Source organism: Pleurodeles waltl, chromosome 8, assembly GCF_031143425.1.
Source record: "Pleurodeles waltl isolate 20211129_DDA chromosome 8, aPleWal1.hap1.20221129, whole genome shotgun sequence".
Classification (NCBI taxonomy): domain Eukaryota; kingdom Metazoa; phylum Chordata; class Amphibia; order Caudata; family Salamandridae; genus Pleurodeles; species Pleurodeles waltl.
Genome location: NC_090447.1, coordinates 151,737,847 through 151,765,059, shown reverse-complemented (window position 1 = coordinate 151,765,059; position 27,213 = coordinate 151,737,847). Strand labels below are relative to the sequence as shown.

The 27,213-nt window shown below is 42.9% G+C and overlaps 1 protein-coding gene across 2 annotated transcripts in view; it reads right to left on the bottom strand.

Annotated features, from left to right (window-relative positions):
• The window catches only part of LOC138249826 (transmembrane protein 126A-like), a 79,558-nt gene that overhangs the window by 21,169 nt on the left and 31,176 nt on the right, over nucleotides 1-27,213 (bottom strand). For both annotated transcript variants that reach the window (XM_069203954.1, XM_069203955.1), the window contains exon 4: nucleotides 6,239-6,432. In XM_069203954.1, coding sequence (XP_069060055.1) covers nucleotides 6,239-6,432 — 194 coding nt within the window. The remainder of the gene's footprint in view (nucleotides 1-6,238; nucleotides 6,433-27,213) is intronic.

The following is a 27,213-nucleotide window of genomic DNA, read 5'->3' as shown; positions in this document are numbered from 1 at the left end:
CTAGCAATTTGGCTCCTGAAATCCTAGAATTCGGACACTTAGACCTCACACAAGAATGTATGGAGGTCATAAAACAAGCTAGAAAAGCTTCCACTAGACACTGCTATGCATCTAAGTGGAAAAGATTTGTTTGCTACTGCCATACCAATCAAATCCAACCATTGCATGCCTCTACAAAGGACATAGTGGGATACTTACTACATTTGCAAAAAGCAAACCTCGCTTTTTCATCTATAAAAATACACCTCGCAGCAATATCTGCTTACCTACAAACTACTCATTCATCGTCTCTATTTAGAATACCAGTTATTAAAGCATTCATGGAAGGGCAAAAAAGAATTATACCACCAAGAACACCACCAGTTCCTTCATGGAACCTTAACATCGTCTTAACAAGACTCATGGGTCCACCTTTTGAACCCATGCATTCCTGTGAAATGCAATATCTAACGTGGAAAGTCGCATTTCTCATTGCAATCACATCCCTCAGAAGAGTAAGTGAAATACAGGCATTTACCATACAAGAACCATTTATTCAAATACACAAAAATAAAATAGTTCTAAGAACAAATCCAAAATTTCTACCAAAAGTAATCTCACCATTCCATTTAAATCAAACAGTAGAATTACCAGTGTTCTTCCCACAGCCAGATTCCGTGGCTGAAAGGGCACTACATACATTAGACATCAAAAGAGCACTAATGTACTACACTGACAGAACAAAGCTAATCAGGAAAACAAAACAACTGTTCATAGCTTTTCAAAAACCACACATAGGAAATCCAATCTCTAAACAAGGCATTGCTAGATGGATAGTCAGATGTATTCAAACATGCTATCTTAAAGCCAAGAGAGAATTGCCTATTACACCAAAGGCACACTCAACCAGAAAGAAAGGTGCTACAATGGCCTTTCTAGGAAACATTCCTATGAGCGAAATATGTAAGGCTGCAACCTGGTCTACGCCTCATACATTTACTAAACACTACTGTGTAGATGTACTAAATGCACAACAAGCTACAGTGGGCCAAGCTGTACTAAGAACATTATTCCAAACTACTTCAACTCCTACAGGCTAAACCACCGCTTTAGGGGAGGTAACTGCTTTATAGTCTATGCTAAACATGTGTATCTGCAGCGACATATGCCATCGAACTGAAAATGTCACTTACCCAGTGTACATCTGTTCGTGGCATTAGTCGCTGCAGATTCACATGTGCCCTCCCGCCTCCCCGGGAAGCCTGTAGCCGTTTAGAAGTAAATCTTAAATCTTAAACATTTGTACATTTGTAAATAATTATTATAAACTTTTTATGTACATACGTATTCACTCCATTGCATGGGCACTATTTATAGCAAACAACTCCAGCCTCACCCTCTGCGGGGAAAACAATCTAAGATGGAGTCGACGCCCATGCGCAATGGAGCCGAAGAGGGAGGAGTCCTTCGGTCCCGTGACCAAAAAAGACTTCTTCGAAGAAAAACAACTTGTAATACTCCGAGCCCAACACCAGGCAGCGGACTGTGCTAAACATGTGAATCTGCAGCGACTAATGCCACGAACAGATGTACACTGGGTAAGTGACATTTTCATTACTTGAGTTAACAATAACTGCTGAACTGCGACCGCCATTAGTTAATATACATATATATGTATGAAAATACATATGGGGCAGCAAGTTAACTGTTCAGGGGAGGCGGGAAGAGCAGTGGCAGAACAATGGCACACACAGGGCTGTAATGCGGGAGCAGGGGCATGGACTTGCCAATGGATATCAAGGAGGAGGAGGACAGGAGCAGCAAGCTTTGGAGGGGGCACCACAATGCAAGGCCAGGCCCTGCATCCAACCCCCTCCCTCCTCTGTGATGGGCATCTTAACTTAACCTTAAAAAACAAAAAAAATTACAAAGAAAACACAAACGTTACAGGGACATTGTAGTTAGGTTAAGATTTTTTACAAGCATAAAACTATAGAAATTCAGCTTATATAGTTATTAATTTCAAGTAACTATAACTCGTGCCCTAAGGTAACTATCACTCGAACCTTTGCCATGCACTGCTAATTACCCCAGATATTACATCACTCATGACATCTTCTATGACATCATTGATAATATCATTGTAACGTCTGCAGTAAAATTATTGATGAGAAAACTGTGCATGGCGAGGGTGCAACCTATAGTTACCTTAGGGCATGAGTTATAGTTACTTAAAATATCTAAAAGCTGACTTTCTTTTGCTTTGTGTGTGTAAAATCTGAACCTAACTACAGCATCCCTGTAATATATATTTGTTACTACTTGTGCTCGCCAGTAGGTAGTCATAGTTAGGACGTAGTTTCCATAGAAAAAGCATTTTTGATTTTGTGAGTAACTTTGGCGCAGTTTGGCGAAATATTCAATACTAGTGTACTAGTTATATCAACTGCTGGTTGGAAAATGTTGGGTTAATCCGTCAAGTGGGGGCTGAGAAAATGGGAAGTCCCAAAATGCTTTCTCCCCATGCAATTTCCAATAGGGATTTTAGACACAACTACATCCTGAACCGCTGGACAAAATTACACCAGTTTTAACAGAAAGATAGTTCTTGGTCCAGAACGAGCCCATTTTGTAATGTGGTGTAAATACGTTCAAGTAGTATTCGAGTTATTTAAGAAAAACAAAATATAGATATCTGGGAACTCGGAGGGTCTGCGAATCCCACAGATCTCATGCTGAGATCTGACTGGCTGCCAGCAGAAAAACATTAAGAAATAAAACAAGGGGGCAGGATCTACCCTCACCCCCCAAACCAAACCTGGTGGAGGGTTTAAAATGTTTACTGCAAAATCGCGGAGCATTTGCGAATCCCGTAAAATTAAAAAACACTCAGCTGCTGTGATTGTTTTCTATATCTCCCTCTTCCCACCCAGGTGGTCCTGGGGGGTGTATTGAGATATATATATATATATATATATATATATATATATATTTGGGGAGAGAGCAGTGCTTATTTTAAGCCAGTGGTTTTGAATGTGCGCACCGGCACTTATTTTTCTGCATCAGGCATTTACTGCAAGCAAAAGGCACAATAGTGGAAAGATGGAGCAGAGAAAGACTGAAAAGCGTTACAAAGGGAGAAAGCAGAAAGCTACAAGAGTGAGCTGAAGAAGGGGCTGGAAGAGGCTATAAATGGCTTAAAGAGGAGTAGGATGGCTTTAGGATTACACTGCCTCAGTATTCCGTGCTCCCACATTTATTTGCTGCATCTGCGTGTTTCAGAGGACAGCTTTGGGCACACGCACGTTTTTATTTATGAACTAACCACTGGGAGGGAGGCACTCACCAGGGCAACGCTGTTTTAAACATCGGGGATGGTGGCTCTGCGGCCCTCATTCCAGGCCGTTTTAGGCCCGGGGACCACCACCACCTCCCCGGGGCACGACCGTGCACTTCAACAGGCAGGGAACTACCCGCCCCCCCCCCCCCCCCTCCTGGAGATATTAGTGGCCCTGGGGACTGCCACCCCCATTACTGGCTTCTGCTATGTCCTAAGGTTATCATCCTTGGGACATAGCTGTTTGCTCTTTCTTGGCGGGAGCTATTGGAAAGCTTCTGCCAAGCCAGAGCAGATTATAAGTCCGCTCCCAATGGGTGGGAGCATGTGAAATGCTCCCATCCAATGGGAGCGGACTTTCATCTGTTCCCCTGCCCGCTGTGAATTGGGCAGGGAAACCCATGAAAAAACTGCTCCAGCCCACTAGAAATTAGGGATTTTAAAATGGCACTAAAACAAACAAAAGAATGGGGGCAGCCTACACCTACATTGCGCCATATCCCCATCCCTGAAGGGGCAACAATCTGTTTGCCTTCCTGGGATAGTAAGGGGGTTTAGCCCGACTGGAGCGGTTGCCCCTAATCTGCCCCCACCCCCAGAAGCCAAGAAGGGTAGAAACCCCATTAGACACCAGGGATTTTACATTTGGGCAAAGCAAAAGAGTGTGGGTGTCCCACCCTGTCACTGGGCCATACTGCTACCCTAAAAGGGGCAAAACAAGTATTTCTTTCCCCCCTGGGATGGAGGATAGAGAGGTGATTTGCCCTTAATTTGCCCCTGGCAATCGAGCCTAGCATCAGGCCATGACCCCACCCCAGAAGGGGCAATAGTGTCTTTCAGCAACAGTAATGGCTCAAACTATCAATGGGAGTCCTTGCGAGGGTGACTCCCATTGACCCTGGTTTGATCCATTCCTGTCTTGGGCAGCAGGCTCAGTCACAAAAGTGGGATATTGCTTTCTATTGGGCGATGCGTGGGAACACTGGGTGGTAGGAAATTTGTGGCTCCCTGCAGATTCCAGAACTTTCCTTCGCAGAAATGTGAGGACAATGTGTGTTTTATGTCAAAGTTTGAGGTTTTCAAGGACTTCTTTGTGTAACAAGACCGGGTGAGAACCATATAAGTCACACCGTCCTGGACTCCCCTGCGTGTCTAGCTTTCAGAAATGTCTGTGTATGGTACTTTTCTGTGGTGCTGGTGAGGTAGGACCCAAATTCCGCAGCTAGCCACACCGTAAAAAATGTTGATTTTGCTGGGTGAAACAGGATGTCTTCAGGCTGAGTTTTGGGGTGTTTTGTATCCCAGTTGCTAGACCCAGAAACACAAGTGGGGTACCGTTTTTAATCGAGAGACGTATAGGAACACAGAATAGTAGATTTTTCTGTATTTGTGGTTTTCAAGTATAAGCCATTGTGCAAGAAAGAAGACATTTTGCAAAATGCACTCTGAATCACGATAGTATGTGTTACCACAAATTCAGAGCTGTACAAATAAGTAATGTTCCTAAACTCAGTATCCTGTGTACGTTTTGGAAATACATAGGTCTTTTAAACATCCATTTTTAGTCTTTATATTTTACCACAAAATGTCACCTCACAATGAAAAACGGTCAGTTGTTGGCTTGGGGTATTGCATGTTTTTGGAGAACCTACAAACCTTAAATATATCTCTGCGACCATGAGGGCCTGTTGGCCATAACCCTATGCTGCTTTTATAAATCAAATAACCACCAAGAGAGAGTGAGAGGATATTACCCAAGCACAGCCTCCCAAAACAAAATATATGATACAAAATTGTAGTTGGATTTTTAGAAGGACATCTTGTAGGATCTGAAGCTATCTGCAAGTACCCACAAGATATGGATAGGCCACCTCACACACTTGTTGTGATATGATTCATCATTGGTGTCCTATCCACACCAAGGTAGGTCGATACCACCTAGGTGTATTCAACTGCTATTCAGATAACATTTGACTGGATACCCAGGGTACTCCTCTTACAAAATGGTAATTCCAAATGAGCGCACCCCAAGATAACCCAGATAGAGGGTGAGTCCACCATAGGGGTATCTACCTACCATGGTGTGGATTGCTTTCAGAAAGCCTTGCGGGAGCTACACAAATGACCATTCAAACCTTGTGTTACTTTTCAGAAATGTATAGCTTTTCTGGATCAACCATGGGTTTCGCACTTGTGTACACCACAAACTGCAAATAGGCAGAAACCACAAAAATTAGAAAAAACAGCTATGTGTTCCATAAATGCAAAAATGGTGGAAAAAGTTTTGTTTTTTGATGGAACACTCCTTCCTGAAAGCTGGGAAGGTGGCAATTCTAGCAGAGCAAGCCTTTCGTTGATTCAGTTTTCACAAAAACCATAGACTGTCATGGAAAGCACTTTTTTCCTCATTTTTCCCATAAATAAACACAATGTAGCTATATTTTGGAGATTTTCTAGGTTCCCTCCAGGGGAATCTACAAACAGTGGGTACCTTTGGAATCCCTTTAAAATTTAGGAAAGAAAGTGGAAAAAGGGAAGCAAATATGACATGGAACGTTATGTGGGGAAAAAAAAAAGCTCTGAAGGTTTAATGAGAGCTATTCTTAACATCCAAAAATGGGATTATCATGAGGAGGTGGTGTTGGGTAGGTAGATGTGTGGTGGGGTGGGGGTTGTCCTAGCAGTCAAGAGGTTAAACACAAAGTTCAGGCTTAACAGTAATTATAAGTCTTTTACATTACTTATGTATGTGACAGCTGCAGTAAAATAAAACGATAGATTTGCTGCCTAGCTGAATTGAATACTGTGACTATATGAAAGTCATTGAATCAAAACCTGCACTAAACTTTCTTAAGTGGTTAAAAAAGGCTACAAAAATTACACACAATATTGAAGTAACACGTAACATTTGCAGAGACTCACCTGAAAGCAATGGGGTGGTTACAGTTCCATTATAAACTATTACTGTTGTCAAAAATGGAAGGACGGCCATTGGCAAACTAGATGTAAAATGCGCCTGGGTGACATTCAGGGTGCGTCTGAAGAAGCTGTTTCCGATCAGACCAGCAAAGGAGCTGTTGATTCCTAGGAAGACGGATCCATATGCGAACAACTTTCTACAATTAAGAAAATGTTAAAAGCAATGGCTTACCATGACAGTGTGTACTTTTTTCATGCTCCACATTGACCCATCAGAGAGCACTGTGTGGATAAAGGTTGGCAAATCAAAATGTTATGTCGATTTTTTAAGCATTCTCACCCGGGACAGTATCTTGGCACTGAGCAGGTGTGAATCTAGCTAAGCACAAGCCTCATGAAATCCGACCACAAAGTTTAACTTTGAAATATTCAATCAACTTGCAAGTGTCATAATCTGGTTGGCCAATGACAAGTACCAATCTCTGTAAAAGGTCCAATCTTTTAATTTCTTTAATGAATTGTTGGAGCCACCTTTTTGAATTTGGTTTTCACAGTCTTCCACTGTGGTAGAAAATACGCAAAAAGAGGATTTGTCACCATTCTGGGTAGGGACAGGATAGGTTAGGGTGCCACTAGTAAACGCAAGCAAGGTCCTAACTTTGTGCCCGTTCACAGACATTTCCTATTGATATTTCCACATAAGTATGTTATATTACAGCAGAAAAAGTATTCTTTCTACCTCTCCTCGCGCTAGCTCTCTGGTCTGTTTACCATTCCTATGTTATTGAACAGCGCACCTTTGCTTTCTAGATCTGCCCTATACATACCGATTTTTATAAATATATACATACCACGGCCCTAGGCTGTGAATGCTTAGGGTTTTTGCATAAAATCTAAAATCAATGACAATTTGAATATATTTGTGTATCGATTATTTTTTATATTTATGTACGCTTTGATATGTCTAATTTCAGTTCGTCATAATAGCTTTGGATAAGGAATCCGTTTTTAAAGGACAGAATAAAATAACATTTACATAAGGTATGACCAAATCGGCTGCTACAAACACACAAAAACATTACAGAATGACAACAATTCAAAGTAACATTTTCAGCCGTTTGTTTATCAAGTCAAGTCAATGAAGTCTTTATTCGATATTTCATCATAAAAGACATGCTACACGTCATAATACTTATAAAATTATCAGTACTAACGATTAAAACAATAAATACAATATTTCATAAAAGCTACTAAGAACGTATTAAATCTATCTAATGCTTCATTTGTTAAGTATTTTAACATATTAAAAAAAGAAATACATTACTTTAAAAACTCAGTTCTAAAGTTCAAGATAATTTACTTATCTAAAACATGTAGCTGTTTTAGTAATTCAGAACGAATTATCCATGCCCACCCCAGGAATTTGGCCACCCCTATTGCTATAGTAGGTGAAAGATCAGTTTTAAGGATCCTACAAGCAGTCTCGGCCGATTGTGTGCCCAGACTTTTGCATAGGGGTACCAACCACTTCTTCCTTGGGGCAGCATATAATGGACAGACAAAAAACAAATGGCTCACATTTTCCCGCATTTCGGTACACAATGGGCAATTATCTGGGCCTCCAGTGACCCAGGTTAAACACCTTAATGGTATTGAGCCCACTCTAACTTGGTGATATAATTTGTGGTCCATAGGTTTCGTAATAACATCCCAGTACTTTTCAATTGCAGAAACATCTTTCACGTGTACAAATGTTGTTGTAAGGGAACTACCTATAAGGGATGAGTGTCTTATGCCTACCACCCATTTCCAATATAGTTGTTTCAGCTCTTTTTTTGAAGGAAAAGTAGCTGAGTCTGGGTTGTGCCAAAGGGCACCTAAACCCATGGCACAAAGGGTGGTTCTAACACCCTTAAACCAACCAATCTTATCGGATCCTAGGGTGTCCCTTACCTCGAGGCATGCTTTCGCATATAATAACAGCTCTGGGGTAGACCACAACCTCCGCCAGAAGGCCAAGGACGAAATCTGGCTTGATCTTCCACCGGTTGGAGCCCAAGATCATAAAGGAGCGGGATGCGTGGGGATGACCTCGGAAGACCAACCGCCCCTCTTGTAAATCTATTTTGGGCCAGCATCAGTTGGTCCAGATTGCTATAACCCCAAAGCTCTGCCCCATACAAGACTGAGGGAAGAATTTTTAACCCATAAATTTCCATAAGTGGGGACATCGGGCGGGTAAATGATCTTTTATATTCCTTAAGAAGGGCACCGCCTAATTGAACATGTTTAAGTGCTTGGATATCAATCTGGGGTTTCCAACTAAAATTATCACTAAAATGCACACCCAGATACGTAAATTCATTAGTTTGCTCAAGAATAGCACCACCCATTTTAACCCTTGCCACAGTTTGTGTTTGACCTCTTAGTACCATGAATTTTGTTTTAGAAACATTTACTTCTAGCTCATCACAAAATAACTCAAATCTGAGTAGGGCCTGCTGGAGCCCTTGCCTTGTCTTTGATAATAACAAGGTATCATCCGCGAACATGAGCAATGGTACTTTCATTCCCGCTATCTGGGGAGCATCCGTGGGATGTGTTGCAAAATATTTGGTAACCCCGTTAATAAACAGGGAAAACAAAGTGGGAGCCAGGACACATCCTTGTCTAACACCTTTCAAAACATGAAACCTGTCCGTAACCTCGCCAGGCTTACCCCAGCGGACTTGGGCATAAGTGTATGCATGAAGATTCATTAAGAGTCGCACTAGAGCCCTGGGCATTCCCTGTTCCAGTATGCAATCCCATAATTTAGTCCTAGGGACCAAGTCGAATGCAGATCTTAAATCCACAAAAGCTGCATACAACTTGCCCTTACCCAAAAAAACTGTTTTCCAATATAAAAGGGCAAAACGAAAGGCTTGATCAAGGGTGCTTACATGAGGTCTAAAACCCGCCTGCAACGGAGTCAAAATATCTGAGTCTGTTATACATTCCTGTATCCTCCCTAAAATGAGGCGCGCTATGATTTTTTGGATCGCATCAATAAGGCTAATAGGCCGGTAATTTGAGGGTACTGAGCGATCGCCTTTCTTATATATAGGAAGGATTTCTGCCCCATACCATGAGTCAGGAATTTTAGCGCCTGCTGCAACTGCATTCACCAGGTGGAGTATATAAGGTACCCACAGGACCTGGTCTTCCAAAAAAATGTCAGCTGGAATACCATCAGGGCCAGGGGCCCTCCCTTTGGGGATGTTTTGCAGGCACTTGATAACTTCAGTAACTGAGAATATTAACGGCTCGACGGGCTCAAGACAGTAGGGTATAGTCACTTCTACTGTATGACACTTAAACTGATCCTCAAAATTTTTTACCCACTGATGATTAGAGACAGATGCTGGGCTATAGTGCGCGTCCTGCGAGATACCCCATTTTATGAGGTACCAAAACTGTTGCATATTGCGTTTACCACAGGCTTCTGACAGCATAAGCCAGCGTTCCTCATCCCACTTATGTTTTGCTTTGCGTTTTGCCTCATTATAGAGTTTTCTACAAGATCTAATCTGGCTATGATTTTTGTTTTTAATAGCCTCAAAAAGAACTCTTTTTATCTTGCTACACTCTTTATCAAACCAGGTAGTGGATGAGTATTTCTTGGTCCTAGGTTGTTTAGGGCTAAATTTGATGAACAACTTTTTAAGTTCCTGAAACAAGTCAGAATGGGTACGTATAAGTTCGCTGTTAATCTCGTCCTGTGAGCCACAATTGTTTAAAAGCTCCACAGAACTAGACACTAAGGTTCTTATCGCCCTGCGGGCCCCAGCGTCCACAGCTATTTTAGACCAGCGTACCCTACGCGTATCATTGCTCACAATGACCTCTTTTTCTGTTATATAAGGACCACTGCCCTCAGACCTCTGAAAGCTGGAATCCCTTAAGGTCAAAACCAGCGGGTCATGGTCGCTCTCTAGGCGTTCCGTAACTAGCATATCAACAACTGCAAACCACTGCCTCACATCGACCAAAATATAGTCGATACGACTACTGTGTCTGCCGTTGTTGAACGTATGCCTGCCCTTCCTATCTGACTTGACCCTTCCATTAACAGCTCTTAAACCCATGTCCAGGCATAGCCCCTTGATATAGGTGGCTGAGCTCGACCACTTAGCAATCAGGGGTATCTCGAGTTGGGGAATACCCCAAGATAGATCCTCATCCTCGGTGAGCGGGCCATCCTCAATACCCAAAGGCTCAAAACAAGTATTAAAATCCCCCATCACAATCTTGTGGCCATCGGTCGTTGTTCCTGATAAAATGTCATCCAACAGGAGGAGGGTCGGAGAAACCCTTCCTCCCTGGAGGCCCCTGACATAAATATTAACCAACAGGATGTTTGTACCTTGGTTGGACTTTATCTTTAAAGCAATTATGTCTGGACTATCAATTGTCACTTCTTCAACTCTTACACCCGCACTTTGGCGGACCCAAATTGTAAGACCTCCAACAGGACGCCCTTTCTGGCCTCTAATTGCTGGCTTGCTAAAATTCAGATACCCCACCCGAAATATCGGTATGATAGCCCATGTTTCCTGGAATGCAATTATATCACCCTGATCTATGAAGTCCTTCCAATCAGGAATACACTGACTGGACTCCAGACCGGCTATATTCCAGGATATATACCTTGATAACATATCAACAGGCTCAGCTAAAGCAGAGGGTGAGTCCGTACTAAAATTGGGTAATGCAGACAATGTACCAACAGGGGTAGTGTCAGGATTATTACTTTGATCTGTGGCAATAGCCTTCCAACTTATATCTTCTATGTGGGGGGATGTCAATAAAGTTAAATTAACTATTTCTTCTCTCCCGATGAGTCAATCATTCTCATCTAGGCAGGATAACGGCCCATATCTCCCGACAGTAATCAAGGGTTCAATGCTTTCTGGTGCGAACCATCCACTGGGGGGGTTAATGACATTTTTGTTAATCTGGGAAAGCACCTTCACCTCGGGATACACCGTAGGATAAAAATCTGGTAGTTCCCACGTGACTATTGGTCCATCTGCAAGTTGCGGACACCAGCCTCTCAAAAATGGGACCACATTAATACTCCTGAAATTAACTATTACCAGATCACTTGGGATATCTTTAATCATGTGGCCAAGCCAACCCACCCTTCTCACATTGAAAATTTTACCATCAATGGTAGGGGGGAGGGGTCTATTCTTAGTAAGCCAGAAGGCTACTTTGTTTTTTAAATCATTGTAACCTTCTTTTTTACCTGGACTAAGTTCTGGGACTCCTGACAATATACATACAAATGGAGCGGCCTCCGGTGGGAGGTCAATCCTAACATTATAATTATTGTTGTGCTCCCTTGCTTCCTTATGGACTCGAGTTGGTTGAGGCCTACCCTCTAGGGACCCTCGAATCACTTCGGGTTCCCTAAGTATAGTGGGCTCCGCCTCCAAACTTGTTTCGTTACATGGGGCTTTGTGTCTTGAACTGCTGCCCGCGAGTATTGCCTGCTCAACACAATTTCCAGATGGTAAATCTAGAGGTACCGTTAGTACATCTGCTGGTGTCGATGTTACTTGTACCCTCAGACTATGAACCTCTTGGGTAAGTACTTCAATTTTCAGCAATAATGCGCTACAAATTTCAGCCATTTTTGTCGCTAACTTATCCTCTACTGTTGCCAGTATATTTTCTATATACTGCCTGTTATGACAGCAACCCACTGGCTTATCAGATCCCCCGTCTAGTCCTTTTGTTTTAATAGTATGGGATTTTGCTTCGAGGGGCTTTCGAGAATTGCTGACCTTCCCCACTCCTCTTTTGCCCAACGACTTTCTACAAGCCCTAACTGCTCTTGCTGGTTGGGGGGGAGTCTCTGCCATAACCACGGGCTAGATGGGCTCTCGCCAATTATACCCGTTGAGTCTAAGGGATTAGAATGTATCTGTGCCTCAGTTAATATCATATCCTTATCAGTGTTGGCGCCCAGATCCTCAAAAGTAGACACTATATGTGGGGAGGAACTAGGGTGTATCTGAACGGGGGAACCTCCTTTCCCTAGGGAGACTCTGCGATCGCTATTAATCTTTTTAACCACCTTAACCAGGTAGTTATCAAGCATAGTAGCCCCTAGATTTTTGGCGGAGTTATTACAGTTAGCCTTCATAGGTTGGTTGCAGTAAGTACCACCAGCTATGATTCAGCAATACAAAACACAAAACCGCGTAATCAAGATGTAATACAGCTAATTTACAGTTTAGGCAGAGTCCCGTGCCCAGTCCAGACTCTTCAGGCCTCTGAGGGCCACAGAGGGCCCGCCCTTTGCCCGGGCTTAGCCCGGCGCCGCCCGCGCGCGTCCCGCGGTGCGGTGTACCTTGTTGCAATTTAAGGGCCCGGGGGGCGTAACAGCACTTTCGCGCCACTTGGCGCACAGGAAACCCAGAGGATTCTGGGTATTGTAGTCCTCCCAGCGTGTTTTAGCAGGCAGCCTACAACGGCGGCGGCCGCGAAGCGGGTGCCGCTAGTTGCGGTGGTCCGAGCCGACAGCCCTGTGTCCTGTAGCAAGGTAAGCAAAAAAAAAATGACCAGAGTTGCGTGTCCCGCGGTGCGGTGTACCTTGTTGCAATTTAAGGGCCCGGGGGGCGTAACAGCACTTTCGCGCCACTTGGCGCACAGGAAACCCAGAGGATTCTGGGTATTGTAGTCCTCCCAGCGTGTTTTAGCAGGCAGCCTACAACGGCGGCGGCCGCGAAGCGGGTGCCGCTAGTTGCGGTGGTCCGAGCCGACAGCCCTGTGTCCTGTAGCAAGGTAAGCAAAAAAAAAATGACCAGAGTTGCGCGATTGTTTATCGCATTCAGGGGTTCCATCTGAGATAATTTGACATGCAATGAACCTAAATGTGGATGATCTGTACAAAAGGGGCAAATGGCTATTGGTTTAATCAAATGAAGGCTGTCAGGATGGCGCAATGAGCTAAATGCTTGCCACTGGGGATTGCAGTGGACTGCAGATTAAGAGTTTGGATGACAGCAAGTCTGCATTAATCTTTCATCCTTGAGCTATGTAGTTATTTGCAGGGCATGGGTTTAAATCCTGGCTTGGCCCATCCTGTCTCCCATCCTTCAGAAGTAGGAAAATTACTTACCATTAAGTTGGTTAATAGTAACACGTTATTATAGTGTTTAAACCCGGCAAAACAACTTCATTATGAGACTGCTGCAAATAATGTGGCTGTCCACACAGACGTCTGTATCAAGTCGAGTTTATTCCACCAGCAGCCCTATAGTCCATCCATGCCAGGCCCCAACACCAACTAACACGGAATTCAAACCCCTCAGAATGTTCCCGAACAACATTGTAAAGCGCATCACAGAGACTGAGGTATGCTGAGATGATCACAGTATAACACATCCCCTTCCCCCACAAAAAAACAAACACAATAAACACAACACTAAGGCAAAAAAAACACCCAGCCAAACAGCTACACTCACAACATTCAACCACTCAAGACAAGACCACAAATCACCATCTTCCCAGTATGAACTGGAAACAAAACAGTTTAACAAATAAACATCAGTTTGAAACCTCCCTCAACCCCACACAAAATTACCCAACCAACTTGGAGGTCTGCAAGAATGAATGTTAAGTGCAACAGTGTGATCTTGCTCATCAACATGAGTACCCAAAGCATTTACCCTGTCACACACAGAACTCGGCAGAAAATCTGCATCTTCCATCATCAACCAACCTGAACATCTTTCTACCTCTTACTGGTTCCACCAAACCACTCCCATCCTACTGGAACAAAGCAACCCTCCTCATATTCCACATCTGACCATATTACAACTTCACCCAATTACTACTTACCTTCTTCACTCTATCCGAACCACGAGACCTGGACAAACCAACACCACCAGGTTTCACCTTTACCCAATGCCTCACATCAATTCAGCGTTAACCCTTAAACAGTTTTGCATTACCAATCAATCTCCTGAAGCGTTCATCTCACAACCATGAGGGAACCCACTTAGTACCAGGCTGCCTACCTCCCATCATTTCAAACGGTGTCTAACCTGTGCCTATATTCACTGTCGTACGAGGTGCCCATAACATGTCCTTCATAGCACTCTGAACATCCAAACCAGCTTTACTTGCCATTTCCATGGTTTCCTTTACCAACCGATTTATCCTCTCAGCCTGAGCATTTCCTTGAGGGTTGTAAAGAGAGGTGCACTCGTGCTTAACACCAAGGTCACTCAAAATTTCCAGCATCTCACCAGAGTCCCTTGAGTGTGAGCGTTTGACCCAATGACCCTCATGTGCCAAACGCATGAGTTTATCCCTGAAAGTGGCAGGAGGCACAAACTTTTCATTCTTCATAATGAGTCTGTCTCCAACTAATGATAATTATCCTACCACTTTATGAAATGATTTCACTGAATCGGGAAAAGCACTTTCCTTTCTCACACCACTCTTCAGCATCTCAACCACCACCTTGAGAACCAAGTCACTCTCCATGGCACACTTCCACTCATCCATTGTGACACACTCCTGTAACCCTTCAGTAGCATCTTCCACATTAGCCACGACTTCCTCAGTTTCCAAATTACAATAATCTGAGGCTTTATCCAGCAATCTCGATAGGCAGTCAGCCACTTTGTTCTTCCAACCTGGAAGGTATTCCACCTCACAATCACAGTCTTGGAGTTTGACTGCCAACCTTGCCAAATGTCCTGAATAACTGCATATGCCATTCGGCCCCAACTCTTTGATAAGTGGTTTGTGATCTGTTCTGATGGTTACTCTGGCACCCCAAATGAAGGTGCAAAAGAAGTTAGTGTCCAATAACAAAGCAGTCAATGCCTCTCGCTCAATAACAGAGTAGTGTCTTTCTGAACTAGTCAGTGAGCGGGAAGCGAAAGCTACTGTCTTCTCAACATTACAATTAATTTAAGTCCGAACAGCCCTAGTTCTAATGACACTGGCATCAACAATAAGAATCATCTTTAGACCAAACTGGAATGGAACTACAATGCCAGCACTGCTGATATTTTTCTTAAGTTGATCAAATACTTCTTGTTGGGTTTGATTCCATGAGAATGTCCTTCCTTTTCTCAACAGTCCTCTTAGGGGTTTGACTTGAATGCAAAATCCTTCACAAACTTTGCGTAGTATTCCACAAGACCCATGAAGGAGAGTTATTTGTCTTTATAATCCGGCACTTCTGCATTAACAGTGGCACTGACCAAATTCAGTTTTAATCTCATCAGTGTAGAGATATCCCAAGTACTCGACTTTGGTCACTAAGAATTTACACTCTACTTTTCTCAGCATCATTTCAGCTTCATGTATACAATACAGAACCTCTTGCAGTGTTTTATCATGATCATCAATGCTTCCTCCAAACACCAGGATGTCACCCTGAAAGAACACTACCATTTTCATACCAGATAAGAACTATGTAATAAATGTCTGGAAGACACCTACAGCTTATGACAAGCCAAACGGCAACCTATTAAACTGAAAAACACCTTCAGTCATGGTGAAAGCTGTCAGGTACTTGGAATTTGTTTGCACTTTTCATGTCTAATTTTGAAAAAAAAATCCTCAAGACAACAGTAAGACGAGCTCATTGATATTTGGAAGGGGAAAACAATCCATGTTCACCTTCTGAATTAAGCTGTGCAAATTCACACTAAATCTTAGTGTGCCATGAGAATTTTCATTCAACACCATTGCGTAGCCTCAACTGGTTCTATGATGTTGTCTTGTATCATCTGATTTATTAGACTTTTCACTTCAGCCAGCACTGCCAAGGGTACTTTCCTTACAGCATGTTTCACTGGCACAGCATTCTCTTTCAACACTATCTTGTGTTTATAATATTTTGCCTCCCCCAATCTGCCCTCAGAAGCAGCTTTGAATTGCTCTAGAAGTGTTTCAGTTTCATTATCGTCTATTACCATCAGTTGGTTTTTGCACAAGGGTTGACAATTATGTGCAAAATATACTGGTGTGACCATCCCAAGATTGGCGGACCACTGGCAGTCACATATACTTTTTGAAGCTTGGCTCTATCCATGAATTCAATATTTCCTAAAAAGTAACCCATTACTGCTATGTCAGTTCCTTGATATCCTTCTAGAACCACATCAGTTGCTTTTATGTTCCCTTTAAACCACGTAAGATCAAACAAATCCTTTGGTATGATTGTGTACTGTGAACCTGAATCTGACATCAAAACAATGGCTGCTATCCACCTTAAAATTTGCTTTAGGTCGCATTTTCCATCTTTTATCTTCATGCTTCCCCATCGCTGAGTTGCTATCATCAACCATGAGCAGTCTATGCTCCTCAGTTTCTTTCACATCATCCACAGATTCTAAGCACTTCTCAGATGACTTGCACACACATGTAAAGTGGCCTTTCTTACCACGAATCCGACATTCTTTCCCCACAGCAAAGCAGACTTTGAGTCACCTAAATGAAAAGAGCTACTACATCCGTAGCAGGCAAGGTTTGAAGGATTGGTACAAGTATTTGACACTCCCCCATCAGTCCACTGCTCCCTTTGCCAAAAAACCTGTTAGTCACATTCATTTTCTTGTTGAAAGCATTGACCAGGTCTGCGCTACTATCAACCTTGGCCATCTCAGAAGTGTTGCTTCTTCACTCACTTTTCTGCATCTCTTTCCTGCACCTTTCTGACTTCTCCACAACCTTAGCAGTTTTTATGTATCTTTAAGACTAGGATGGCTGGCAGTCCATAGTCTCTCCTGCATTTTCTTGTTGTAACATTGGACTATCAGATGGGCCCTGATCAACTCCTCAGTCATCGTTCCAAAGTTACATTTTGCTGCTAACTCATGTAATCTGGCCACAAAGTCATCCACAGACTCAAAAGGTTTTTGGGGACCAGAGCAAAGCTTGTGGTGCTGCATCACTATACTAACTGTTTTTGCAAATCATTTTTGTAATCGTTGTATAGCCTCTATGTACACCTCTTCAATTTCTTCTCCGTTCTCCTCATATACTTGTGATAGGTACTTGAACACATGCTGCCCCTCTGTACCTAAACAACCCAACAACAAAGCTTTTTTTTCTAATAGGAGAAAATGTTGTTTCAACAAGTGCCACAATGTAATTCTCATAACTTTCCATCCAATGTTCCCACTCTATCGATGGATCTATTGCGTTGCATTACAAATTATTTTGGTACCACAACTGACTGATTTATATTAATTGTTAATTGTTCGTGTGAATGACGTAATCTGCAACAAAACTCTGTGATATATTTGTGCCCACTAGATGGCACTGTAAAATGCTCCCACGGTGAGTAAGAACATAAGAGTTCATTTGATTGCTTATAGTGTAAATTAGGTGGCAATGTAACGTTTGGAGAGGAGATGAACTCACTTTCGAGAGGTATGTGACTGAACAGGTGATGAAATAGCTTAAAGTTTATTTTTTTCCATGTTAGCTATAACAAGTGTTTATTAGATGCAGCCAACTCAAGAGGAATGGCACTCATTACGACTCAACCCGCTTAAGAATCAGTAGGGCGGGAGACAGCCGGTTCACTTCTTCCAAAATGTACGGCCCTGGGTAGTGGTCTGTTTGAAGGTGATGCGTGGCACATCCTCCTGTGACACGAGGCCTTTATGCATGGATGAGTCACATTATCATAATTAAACAATGTGGATCATGCTAGAGCCAGTGCACGCACTGCTCTGATGTTAAGGGGAGGCTCGCTGACACTGGGAAGGCTTGCACACCACCGCATGGTTAGGTCAGGCAGGCTCGCTTCTGCCTGATAACTTTAATTTCTAGGAAGCTGTGGTGAATGAAAGCTATAAAGTCCACAGCATAAACAAGCTTGAAAGACAGCTTTATTACCAGCGCGACCTAGCGTCCAGCCACTCCGGAGAGCACAGGTTCAACTGCCAACTCCCGAATGTTCAGACGCTTGCGTTCGCAGGAACGCGCTAAGAATACACACACATAACATTATCCTCTTCCCTTCACATTAAATAACTAATAAAGGATGCTAAGAAAACTTATATTGTAATTATAAAAAGAGAACACATAGGAAAAACAGAGAACATCTATGGCAAACCAGTTGTTACATCATTATATAATCCTTCAAATAATTAGGACATTTCCGAGTCCTCATCGGTTGTTCACGAACAGCAACATTTGTTTGATTCTTCCCCTCTTGATTTGTACTGGTACCTTGTGACTCACAACCCTCAGTTTCATGACCAGAACCATGCCTTACACCAGAAGTAGACACTTCCTCTCCTCCCCAGAAGAAAGAGCTAGAACATTCTTCCTCCCCCCGACTTAAATCACACTCACCACCCCTCTGGTACAAAGCTACATTCCTCACATTCCACTTCTCTCCTCCTTCGAACTCAACATGAAATTTTCCCACCTTCCTCACACAAAACGGCCCCCTAAATTTAGAAACACCCCCCTTCAGTCTACCAGACTTGACTTTGACCCAATCTCCAACCCTCAATCCATGCTTGTGTTGAGAGGGTACAGAAGTCTTGCATCCACCAGATGCAACCCACTCTTGAAGCCAAGAAGGAATCAATTTAGTCCCCACCGATCGTCCCCTCATCACTCGAAAAGGAGAGCTACCAGTAGCATTATGAATCGTGGAACGATAAGCTCGTACAACATCAATTATCATTTTCCGCACACAACAATGATTAGCCAGAGCTAGTTGTATAGTACCCTTGATTAACCTGTTGATTCTTTCAACTATTCCATTACCCTGTGGATAATATAGGGACGTCCTGGTATGACGCACTCCACAATTCTTCAAAAATACACATCTCATTTGAAGTCAATTGAGTGCCATTGTCTGTAATAAGAACCGTGGGAATACCTTCCTCCATAAAAATATCCTCCAAAACCTTTATGGTTGTGGTCGTGGTGATATCACGTACAAATCTCACCACTAACCATCTTGAGTGCACATCTATCACCACCACTGCGAAACGCATTTGAAGCGGAAGTTCCAATAGTGGACCGATAAAATCCAAACAAATTGTGTGCCAAGGTTTCCCTGGATCCTCAATATGCCCTTCCACCCTGCCCACACCGACTTTCAACCTTTTTTCACTCTCCTTACACAGCCTACACTGCTCCACCCAACACTTAACCTGACCATCTAAGCCTGGCCACCAAAAAAACTCCTTCAACCTCCTACTTGTCATTCCCTGACCCAAGTGACCCTCATGAGCCAGAGAAAATAATTTAAACCTCAACCCAATTGGTGGAATAAAACGCTCACCCCGCATCAATACACTCTCCCCACAAAACGACAATTCATCCAACACATCCAAAAATGGCCTCACAGACAGTGGAAGAGAACTCCCTCTTCTAACCCCTAAAGAAACTAACTTAAAAACACATTTCAGACAATCATCCATAGCCATCTCATGTTTCCATTCTTCCAATGTGAATGTACCTAAACCCCACTCTACCACATCACCAATGGAGGCCACAGCATCATCAGTATCACAACACCTTATCGATTGAGAATCAACTCCCTCCCAATCAATAGACAACCTAGACAGGCAATCCGCCTGAACATTTTTCCAACCTTGAATATACTCCACACGATACAAATATTCTTGTAATCTAGCAGCAAGTCTGGCCAACCTCGCTGACCCCTTTCCCACACCACCAGCAGACAGTATCCTTAACAGTGGTTTGTGATCACTCCTTAGAGTAAACTCCAATCCCCACAAATATGTTCTAAAGTACTCTGTTCCCCAGACAGCCGCCAAGGCCTCACGTTCAATAACAGAATAGTTACGTTCTGTCATGGTCAAAGTTCGAGACGCAAACGCCACCGTTTTTTCACCCTTACCATGCATTTGTGACAACACCGCTCCCAACCCTGTGCTACTGGCATCCACAGTCAAAATAGAGCGCATATTAATATCAAAAGCTGTTAAGATACCAGCTCCACAAATTTCTTCTTTGATCCCATTAAAACACAACGCCTGCTCATCCGACCAACAAAACTTACTTCCCTTCCTCAACAATTTCCGAAGATCCTCAGTTTTGCTTGCAAACTTATCTACAAATTTAGAGTAATATTCCACAAGACCCAAAAAGGACCTCAACTGTTCCTTATCAGTCGGAGCTGGTGCCAACTTAATAGCTTCTAATAAGCTTTTCTTTGGCTTGATACTCCCATTCGAAATCGAGTACCCTAGGTAGTCAATTTCTTCTACCAGAAAGGTGCACTTCTCTTTATTCAAGCTCAGACCAGCCTCATCAATAATCTTAAGAACTTTTCGGAGTGTAATGTTGTGTTCACCAACTGTTTCCCCCATCACTAGCACATCGTCCTGGAAAAATAATACTCCTTTAACATCCCCAAACAATTTAGCCATCATTCGCTGAAACACACTTGCCGCAGATGCCAAACCAAAAGGCATGCGGGTAAATTGAAAAGTACCTTCTGGAGTGATAAACGCCGTAATATGTTTGGATTCAGAATGAAGCCTAATCTGATGATAGGCACTTCTCAAATCTAATTTTGAGAAAAACTTACCATCCTTAACTGAGGTTAACAGCTCATTAATATTTGGCAAAGGATAGACATCCACCACAACATTCTGGTTGACAGACCTCAAATCCACACACAACCTCACATTGCCATCTGACTTCCGTGTAATAACAACTGGAGAAACCCATGGAGAAACCTCCACAGGTTCGATGATACCCTCTTTCAACATGTTGCTTATTACTTTCTTGACTTCATCCCTGACAACAAATGGTATTTTACGAACCTTGTGTTGAGTAGGGTAAGCATCATCCTTCAAGATAATCTTATGTACATAACCTTTTAAACATCCCAACTCTTTCTTAAAAACATTACCAGCCCCCTTTAATATATCATCCAACTGTATGTTATCTATCAACAAAACCTGATTGGATGTCCTGGGACTGATAACTATGTTGAGATCAAATTGATGCATCCAACCTAGGATGGGTGGACCTTCAACTGCCACATAGATTTTCCCAATAACCTTTCTATCCTTGAATTGAATTTCTTTTAACATATATCCCAGCAGTTGAATTTCCACACCTTGATACCCACCAGGGGATATATCTTTTGGCAACAATTCTTCCTTCGCCCACCAACATTTAAAGAGACTCTCAGGGATTATGGTGTACAAAGAACCAGAATCCACCATGAAATTCACTTGAATATCCCCAATATAGAATTGAGCCATTGGTCTAGAGCATCTACGGTCACTCACACACACACTCGGAATCCTTCCATCCTCAATTGCTAATATCCTGTCCTCACAAGTTGATTCACAACAGTCTTCCACAATATTTATGCTCGGTTTCAACTCCTTAACAAATCGGTTACCTTCCCTGCACACACGAGCATAATGCCCCCTGCGACCACATTTGCGACATTCCTTATTGATAGCAAAACATTTCTTGGAATCCCCCAAGTGTAAAGTACTGCCACACCGAAAACACTCCTTTCCTTTGCTTTTAGTACCCCCCACTTTCTTTGGTACAGTTCCAAGTTCCTGTTGAGATCCAGTAGACTCGCTTGATAAAACCATAACTTCTCCAGTTTTCTCTTTCCTTTCTATTTCTTTTATACAACGCCTCGATTCTTCAATAACTTTCGCAAGGTCAATCGCTTCTTGCAAGGTGGGATCCTTTGCCGCCCACAACCTCTCCTGAATCCTTTTATCACGGCACTGAACGATAAGTTGATCACGTATCAGTTCATCTGTCATAGTACCAAACCTACATTTGACTGATAATTCCCTCAGCCTGGACACAAAATCGTCAATAGACTCATGAAAATCCTGGCGTTGCGTATAGAATTTATACCTAACTAGTACCAAATTGGTTTCCTTAGCAAACCTATTCTCCAACCGTTTAATGGCCTCTTTAAAAACATCATCCATAGGCTGTCCATTTGGCCCCATGGAAGGAGGAAGATATTTAAAAATCCTTTGACCCTCACACCCCAAAGTACTTAAAAGAATAGCTTTCTTCCTTAGAGAAGAAAAACCTTGTCCATCCAACGCTACAATATAATTCTCCAACATTTCTATCCAATCTTCCCAAGGAAGAGTTGGAACTCCTGGAAGTGGAAGGAATAATGGTGGCGGAGAAATATTTGCCTGGGTAGCCATGGGTCCCTGTAGTGCAAGCTCCTTTCCTTCAACCTGTGTTCCTGAATAAATCAAAGGATTTCCCTGTTTGTTGCCAAGTAGACGCTAAGGCTCAACAAAGTAAAGAGCGTCTAAAATTTCACGTCGCTAGAATGCTGTCACATTACCGGCCAAAATGCAGAGTGTCTAAATTTGCCACGGAGACACCAACACTCTGACAGGCTGCCGGCCGATGTGCGAAACGCTCCTGGTTGCCTAGGAGACGCTGACACACTTGCCGGCCCATAAATAAGAAATGCCGTAGGAGCGCAGTAATCAGCCCCTTCCACAGTATCCAGCAAGAAGAAACAGACGAAAGTATGGCCAAAATGACCCCAAATCCGTGTTCTCGCACCTTCAAGCTGCTTCTTTGAGACACCGCTGCTGAAAGCCGCCGCCAGGCAAAACAGGATCCTCACGACCAGCCGCTACCAACAACCGGAACAAAAGAACAGCAGAAATAGAATCCAGGGCTGACCTAGGTCGCGCAAAACTCTCGTCGCCAAACTGTGGTGAATGAAAGCTATAAAGTTCACAGCATAAACAAGCTTGAAAGACAGCTTTATTACCAGCGCGACCTAGCGTCCAGCCACTCCGGAGAGCACAGGTTCAACTGCCAACTCCCGAATGTTCAGACGCTTGCGTTCGCAGGAACGCGCTAAGAATACACACACATAACAGAAGCCTCCAGGTAACACAGTGATAATAATATAGCAATACCTCCATGATGGAAGTGCAGCAGGATGGGGATCACAGGGTGGTTACCTGAGACTGGGGAATAGCCAAAGTCCAGAAACATAGCGCTCAATCACCACGTTCACTGACAGGGTTCATTTAACAAACAGACTGTGCCTGACGAAGCCTTGTCACCAAAACTGTTGTAAATAATGTTGCTATCAATACAGGAGTCTGTATCAAGTGGAGTTTATTCCATCAGAAGCAACCCCAAAGTCCGTCCACACCAGGCAAAGACACCAACTGAACGCACAATTCAGCCACTCAGGACGTTCCCCAACAACATTCTAAAGCGCATCATAGAGACTGAGCTATGTAGAACTGAACACACTATAACGCAGATATACATTCTGAATATCCTATTCATCCTCCATCTCACAAAACATGTTACTTAACTTTGATAACACTCGTTCTGGTGGATATTTTATATATAAATGCAGATTCCTCATGTTGTGAATACCACCAGGTGCCAGACTTGATCTGTAGATTTTCTTCAGCGTTGCTCCCGCACACCGGTATGAAGCGTTGTGTGGATCAGCATCGCCGTTATACTGCCCCTGAGGGATCCCGGAGCCACATTTATGCACCACCCCTGCGTGCTCATGCCAGTTTCTTCCTTGACTGTATGCGTCACCGAAGCTTACTAAATGATCAGCTATGCAGTGTGCAGATTTCTAAATTATGATCTTTTATGGAAGGTGAAAAAAGTTAATTCCACAGAACAGGGATGTGGGAGGGCAGTGAGGAATGCACAGTTAGAGAGAATACCCACCAGAAACAATGCTATCTCGGCCTGGCAGATATCCAGAACAAGCACTTCACAGGCCAACGCAGTGGTAGCAGCCTTGGCTCTAGTTGAATGAGCCCTTAGCCCCTCTAGGGGCACTTCTTGGCCAATGTGTAGCATATTTTTATAGAGAAGAATATCCAACTTCATATAGTCGTTTACTGCACTGCCTTACCCTTCTTCACCACAGTGAACCCCACAAAGACCTGTTCGTCCCCCTGATTTCCGTTGGTGCGATCAATGTAAAAGCTCAAAGTTCTCTTGGGGTCCAAGTGACCAAGGCTGCCCCCTCTTTCTAGTGGTGAGGTGAAGCAGAGAATGCCGGAAGAGTGATGGATTGTCTGACAAGAAAAGAGGCCACAATCCTTGACAGCTGTGCCGCCCTAGACCATTACACAAGTTTATCCTGGAAAAAAAGTGGTGGACTAATTGACGGAGCTTGTATCTCACTCACACAATGAGCTGAGGTTTTCTCTATAAGGAAGACTATTTGGAAATTCAGTAGATGCCAAGGACAGCTGTGCATCAGTTCAAAAGGGGTAAACATAAGAAAAGTGAGAACAAATGTAAGGTTACACTGTGGCATTACAAAAGGTTTGGGTGGAAATACATGGACCCAGAGCTTTGACAAAATGCCCCATAACAGGTGATTCAGAGAAGGACTGTTGGTTTGGTAAATGCAAAAAGGCTGAAAGGGCTGACAAATAACCTTTAAAGGTGCCTACGGCAAATCCTTGCTGGGCAACAGACAGTATCCAAACCACACACAAAAAAAGAAAAGAGGAAAAATCTACAAGAAATAGTAAATGACCTCTAATTACAGAAACCAGAGTGGTTTATAAAAGTTGTCTTCACCCACTTAACAGTGGCGTTCTTCATCATAGGGTGTGCTACAATACTGGGGTGCAGACAAACAGAGTGGAGCCTCATGTATTCTATGGGATCAATGACCCGTTTGTACAAGTGTTCCATTATGCAGAATACATTTAAAACTGTATAAATTTATGCCAACCCCTCCAATTCCCCCCCCCCCCCCCCCCAGCAGGGTTAAAAACTATTATTAGGGCTGAACCTGTCCTCTCTCTGCTTCAATCAACATGTTTCAGCCCAGTTTTCGCCACTCTGGGTTGTTTGGCCTTCACCAGGATTTAGATCCCTTACCATGTTTTAGTACACACCCCTCTTTGTTACCTACTAAGTAGAGGTGGATATGCAAAATATGGCCATCCTTGTACCTTTTAGTCACACCTTAGAACTTTCCGAGCTTCACTCACTGCCCACCGATGGCTCCAGCCCACATGATCTGCGCACATAAAGCAGAACATCCCAAAAACTCTACCTATTGTTCTGTATGGCAGGATTTACACCAGGCCACACATTTATCCCAGTGTCCGGCTTGAACAGTTTTCATAGAAGGACATGTGGCCACTGTAAAGACATCCCCTACTTTTCAAGGGTGTTCAAAAGCTAGCAACTGTTGCCACTAAATCTGCACAAATGAAGGCGCAGATTGCGCAGGCCCGAGTGTAGCACCCTGCGCTGGTGGCAGAAGATCCTCAGAAAGCAGCAATCCGATTGGATTACAAATGCTGATGTCTCATAGTTAATGGAACCACACTTTCCGACCCAATCTGGAGCCACTAGGATGAGCTGGGCCTGTCTTTCCAGATCTTCAGAACTCCAGGCAGGGGAGGTATGGCAAGAAGGCATAAAAGAGCCCCATCGTCCAACCTAGGCAGATTGTGTTTCAGAGAGACAGCCTTCTTGGGAACTCCAGTCGCAGCTAACAAGGGAGACCAAGAATTACGAAGGACCTTGGGTAATTACATGTGAAAGAAACACTGGTCCTACAGTTGAAAACAATACAATAAATTCAAATGAACCAAATGGACATTTTAATCATTAGTTATAATAAATTATATATAAAGAACATTTGTTTAAAAAAAAAAAAACTTTTAGTTTGTGACGGCACAGTTAGTGTGTAGCAAGAAACGTGTTTGGTGCTCTCATCAAAGTAATACACGTGAACAAATTCAGTGATCAAAGATGTGTATCTTAAAAACAAAAACATGGTGCAATTATATATAATTTATATAGGATCCTTTGTGGTAGTCAATGACGTTTCACTCCCTAAAGAGGATAGGGGGACCATCATCAGGACTCATAAGATAAAGAGGAGCCCAAAACAAGGAAAACGAGGACTGAAAGAAAGAATAATAAATATTTTTTACAAAGGACAGTTGTAATGTGTGAGGTGTAAGCCTTTATAATAGAGTGCATACGCAAAGAGTAAAGATTCAAAGCTTCTACGGGGAAGAAAGGCAGCCATCCCTAAAATAAGGAGGTCAGATTACAAGATGTAGCCGGTAAGCTACCCAATAACAAAAAAAACAGCAGAAGTGGGGAGAGCAAGCTCTACCTGAATTCTGGTAGTTCGAATTAACAGGTAACAATATTATAGCTGCGATGTCCATCCCACTGAAGAATGGTTGAAAAAGACAATTGTTTAAAAAAAAAAAAAAAAAAAAAAAAAGGGAGGGAGGGAGGGAAAAAATCTTCTGGTGCCATAGGAAAGGAAAGTGAATAAAAAATATAACATTGTAACAGGCGGCAAATATTGCAGTTTCCTTGATCCCAGAGGCAATATTGAAGGAATTCAGTGGTTCCAGAATATTGGCGAGGTCAAATTATCCAAGAAAAAGAGAAAAAACTGTGTATATGTGCACAGAAATTGCTCGCACTGAATCGCAGCACATGCAAGCACAGAGTGCTTCGCCATCTCAGAAAATAAACAGGGATTAACAAAGAATGGTCTGTTGACAGCAGGTGTGCATAAGAGTCGGTCAAATTCTGACAAAGGGAGTGTTGTGCTTGCATACATGCAGAAGCGCCTCTCACAGCACATGCTCAACGGGGAAGGACCACACTACAATGGGAAAGTAGTGAAGGGCAAAGAAGGACTAATGGACAAAGGGGAATAAATTGCCGCCATGTTGAGAAAATAAAAATTGTCTCAAGGAAAGAGAGGAGTATGATCACAGGAAAGAAGAACAGGAAAAACATAGCTGAATCATCAGATTAGAAACAGATGTATTGTCAGGCATAAGAAATCAACAGAAGTCATATGTAACATAACAATATACTATAATAAATACAGAAGTCTATTAAAGTAGTCCCAATCATAAAGTAGAAGGCAAAGTCAAAGGGAGAATAAT